Genomic DNA, 4550 nt, shown 5'->3' on the forward strand with positions numbered 1-4550 from the left:
TTTTTTTTTTTTTTAAGATGTGGTATCTGCTCTTGTGAAGCTGATATTTAATAGGGTTTCAGAGAAAAGGGATTTCCTGGGCAGAATGTTGAAGGGTGAGAGGTAGTTTGCTAAGACGGAGGTTTTCAGGCACACGGAGCAGCTGCGGGGAAAGCTTGGGGAGCCTTCTGAGAGGGGCTCGCGGCTTGGGGAGCCTTCTGAGAGGGGCTCGCAGTCAGCACCGCTGCAGCCCACGTTCCAGTCCTTTCTCCTAATCCTTAATTGGTTCCTTTATTAGGCTCGCTTTTCAGCTTCTCAGGACTAATTTCCACACCACCCTTTCACGCTTGCTGTCTGCTGATTACTTTGCCTTGTATTTTTTTGAGAAAATAAAAGCCTATGAAATCCAAACTCTCTCAACTTCCATCCCAAGATAACAGACCCACTGGAGTTGTACCCATCTGATCCTCTTTCTTTTCCTCAAGTCATAGGCCACTAGATCCCATCCTCTGTCACTTTCTCACAAAGTCTCTCCTTCCATCTCCTTCCCCTGGTTCATTATCATTATCAGACATACATGTTCTGATAGATTAATCTTAAAATAAAATCATACCTTCCTTAGAGTTCTGCAACATGGCTGAACCTGGAGGACATTATGCCAAGTGATATAAACCAGTCACAAAAAGACAAATACTGTGGAATTCCACTTATGAGGTATCTGTAGTAATCAAAATTGCAGTATAATGGTAGAAAAGTAGGATGGTGGTAGCCAGGGGTCGGGGAGGGGAGAATGGGAAGTTAACATTTAATGAGTAGAGTTTGGGCTTTGCAAGATGAAAAGAGTTATAGAGATGGATGTGGTATGGTAGTCCCATAATATGAATGCATTTGATACCACCGAATTGTAAGTTTTAAATGTTAGGGTAGTGAATTTTATGTTATGTATATTTTAGCACAGTAAATTGTGGGAAAGGGAAAAAAATGTTAGCGGACTCCCTATGCTCACATGCAGAAGGAAATTCTGCATTTCTTTGAGAGAAGTCAAAATAAAGAGGTCATTTTTATCCTGTCCCTCCCAAAACACAAACCTTCCTTGACACCACACTTCACTGTTCTCCTAAATCTGTGCCTCCAAAGAGCCAAACTGTCTGTATTTCCCTCTCCTGTTCATTCTTTTAATTTGCTATAATCTGACCTCCACCCTCCACCATTTAAACCTCTTCTGTTCTTTCCACATGCTGGATCGGATGAGTATTTGACCTTTGGGTAGTGCTTGATGTAGTTTGCTCCTCCCTCCTGGCGTCTCTCCCGCCTGGCTCCTGTGACGCTGTGCTCTTCAGCTTTTCACTTTGCACCACTGGCTGCTGCTTTGGCTTCTCCTGACCTCTGAATTAGGAGTTCTTAAAGGGCATTGCCCTGTCCTCTGTTCTTTCTCTGTAATTGCCTTTTGGTCCATTCCCATGGATTGAAATGCTTTCGTTATGCTGATGGTCCTGCATCTCTGCCTGGACCTCTCTGCTAAGCTCCTGCTCTTGTCTCACATCCCCTCAACTCCCACTTATTCTTCCTTATCTTGGTCAATGGCACTACCATCACCCAGTGTCTCCAGCCAAACACCAGGATAATCCTCGCCACTTCCCTCTTAGATCTCCCTCCCCCACGGCAGCAAGACCTGTGGATTCTTACTCCATTTTGAATCTACTTCCTTCTCTCCATCTCCACTGGCAAACTGCCTCCTAGTCCAAGCTGCCATTCACTTCTATTTGGACTATTACTACAGCTTCCTAAATAGTCCCTGGCCCCTATTCTTGGCATTCCCCTGCCCCCCATTCATTCAGCAGGCTGCTGTAAGAATAATCACAAATCAAACTATTTCACTTCTATGTTATTTCTGTGGCATCCCAAGTTCTCTACTTTGGCTGGCTTGCATGATCAGATCTCTGTTCTCCAGTTTCCTTTCGTGTCACTCTTTAACATGCTAGATGCTTTTTGGTTCATACCTAACACTTGAAACTTGAGAGCAGCGGTTCTAACCTGTGGGTCATGACCCACAGGAACTGTATTAAAGGGCCGCGGCATTAGGAAGGTTGATAACCACCGTTCTAGAGCCTTAACAGTTAATGGCTGTTATGTTTTCACCATGGCCCAGGTTCTCTGCCAGCTGCCTTCTACACAGGATTCCATTTGATTCCACAAAGCCATTGGTACCCTCCACTTCTACATCCCTGCCCTGCACGGGATGAAGTAACTTGCTCAGGATCATGTTGCCAGCGAGTGGAGGAGGCCGTTGGCATTCCATCCCAGGACTTCATGGTTAGGAAGGCTGGTTCCTTCTGCCACATCAGGCTATTTTTTTGTCTGTGGTTTTTTCCTAAATATGAAACAGCCAATGGGCAGATGGTTGTTAAATTCATGTCTTGTGTTGCAGGAAAAATAGAAATCTTAAGTTCAACCTCTGCTTATTTCCCATTGCCTTATAATCTGTTTTAATTCCCGTCATCTCTGTCGTGGACGTCTGCAGAAGCCTGTTAATTGACTGCTGTGGGCCACACTTGCCCCCTTACCGTCCATCTTCCAGCTGGCAGCCAGATTGTTTTTTAGAAACATGTGAATTGGATTGTTCCACTCTAGCTTATAACCTATCGTTTCTATTATACTTAAAACTGAATTGCCTGACTGATTTATAAAGCCCTTCACTTTCTCCACCCTCTGTTTCTTTCTGTTTTTTTTTTTTTTTTTTTTTTTTTTGGGACAGACTCTGTTGCCTCAGGGCAGAATGCTGTAGCATCATAGCTCACAGCAACCTCAAGCTCCTAGGCTCAAGCAATCCTCTTGCCTCAGCCTCCCAAGTAGCTGGGACTACAGGTGCCTGCCACAACACCTTGCTAGTTTTTCTATTTTTAGTAGAGACTGGGGTTGAGACATAGCTCACTTTTGCCCAGGCTGGTCTCAAACTTCTCAGCTCAGGCAATCCACCCTACATGGCCTCCCAGAGTGCTAGGAAGGAGCCACCCACCAGGCATGGTCTTCTAGTTCTTTACAGAATTCTCTCAGGCTAGAACTGGCTTCCCTGCCTAAATCTTTGTGGGACTGGGTCATTCACTATTTTAAGACCTCATTTAAATATCACCTCCTCAGGAAGACCTTTCTTGATCGTGCTCTAGAAAACAGCACACCCTACACATAAATATACTGTACTCTTTATCCTCTGAGCCTGCCTTATTTTCTTCATAGTAAAGATATTTTTTCTTTATTCTTTTCACTTGCTAGTTGTCTCTTCCCCTAGCTAGCACATTGTTCATTAGGGTAGCATCTTTGGTGTATAGCAGGCGTCCTCCAACTATGGCCCGCGGGCCACGGATGCAGCCCGCTGAGGACATTTATCTGGCCCACTGGGTGTTTTTGCCGCCCGCTGCCTGTCCTGCTTAGCAGCCGGCTCGTCCTGGGGCCTGCAGTCCGGCCCTCCAATGGTCTAAGGGACACTGAACTGGCCTCCTGTTTAAAAAGTTTGAGGAACCCTGGTGTACAGTATTTTGAAAAATGATCCCTCGTGCCTAATGAGCTCATGATTAGTTGAGAAAATAGGAAGAAAAACTTAATTGTTTTATTTACTTACTAATGATTTCCTTTGGATAAGAGTCACAGCATCTTTATTCTTAGGGTTTTTGGAAATCACTAACTATTGTATAAATGTTGAAAAACCTGGTACCTATGTGACTGCATGAATTGAAACTGATTTATTCTCCAGTTCTTTTCGAACTCATCAAATCGAGGCTGCTCCAACCAGCTCTCCAGGTGATGGATTTAAAGCAAATGTTGTCTTTAAGGAGATTGAGAAGAAGCTTGAAGAGGTAAGATTAATCTAAAATATTCCTGGGGCTAGAGGAAGCAGACATAGGTGTCCGGTGTAGCCACAGGTGTTCAAGTTGAACATTTGTATCATGTCAAATATTAAGTGTATTTAGATTCCTGAGTGTTTATTAAACCTTCCTTGTAGGGTGGTGGCCCCATATGCTGGAGGTAGAGGGTTCAAACCCAGCCCCGGCCAAAACCTGCAACAACAACAACAACAACAACAAATTTCCTTGTAATTCTAGTAAGAATTTCACAACTGTATAAATCTTCAGCTTTCAAGAGCTATAATATAAATACTGTTAAAATTGTCGCTCTTTTCCGAGTCCTCTTTGTTAAAGGGATATTCAGTTGTAGACAGAGTTCATATGTAAAAGGGTTCTAATTTATTTTGGTATAATTTCCTTCTAAATTAAAAGTATCTTAGAATCATTTCAAAGAATAATATTTAAAATAAGCCTTTAATAATAATAATGATAATGTACATAATATCAACTGTTTTTAAAAAAGAAAATTTTTTTTTTGAGACAGTCTCACTTTGTTGGTCTTGGTAGAGTGCCGTGGTGTCATTGCTCACAGCAACCTCCAACTCTTGGGCTCAGGCGATTCTCCTTGTCTCAGCCTCCCAAGTAGCTGGGACTATAGGTGCTCACCACAACACACACCCGGCTATTTTTCAAGATGGAGTAACATATAAAAAATAAAAATCTAGGCTCGGC

The 4550-nt window shown here is 43.1% G+C and overlaps 1 protein-coding gene across 1 annotated transcript in view; it reads left to right on the forward strand.

Moving 5' to 3' along the window:
- The window catches only part of SCP2 (sterol carrier protein 2), a 65271-nt gene that overhangs the window by 41452 nt on the left and 19269 nt on the right, over window positions 1-4550 (forward strand). Inside the window, exon 5 of the mRNA XM_012807198.2 lies at window positions 3728-3830. Within this exon, the coding sequence (XP_012662652.1) occupies window positions 3728-3830 (103 nt within the window). The remainder of the gene's footprint in view (window positions 1-3727; window positions 3831-4550) is intronic.

Source organism: Otolemur garnettii, unplaced genomic scaffold, assembly GCF_000181295.1.
Source record: "Otolemur garnettii isolate 467f Iridium unplaced genomic scaffold, OtoGar3 scaffold00066, whole genome shotgun sequence".
NCBI classification, from domain to species: Eukaryota; Metazoa; Chordata; class Mammalia; order Primates; family Galagidae; genus Otolemur; species Otolemur garnettii.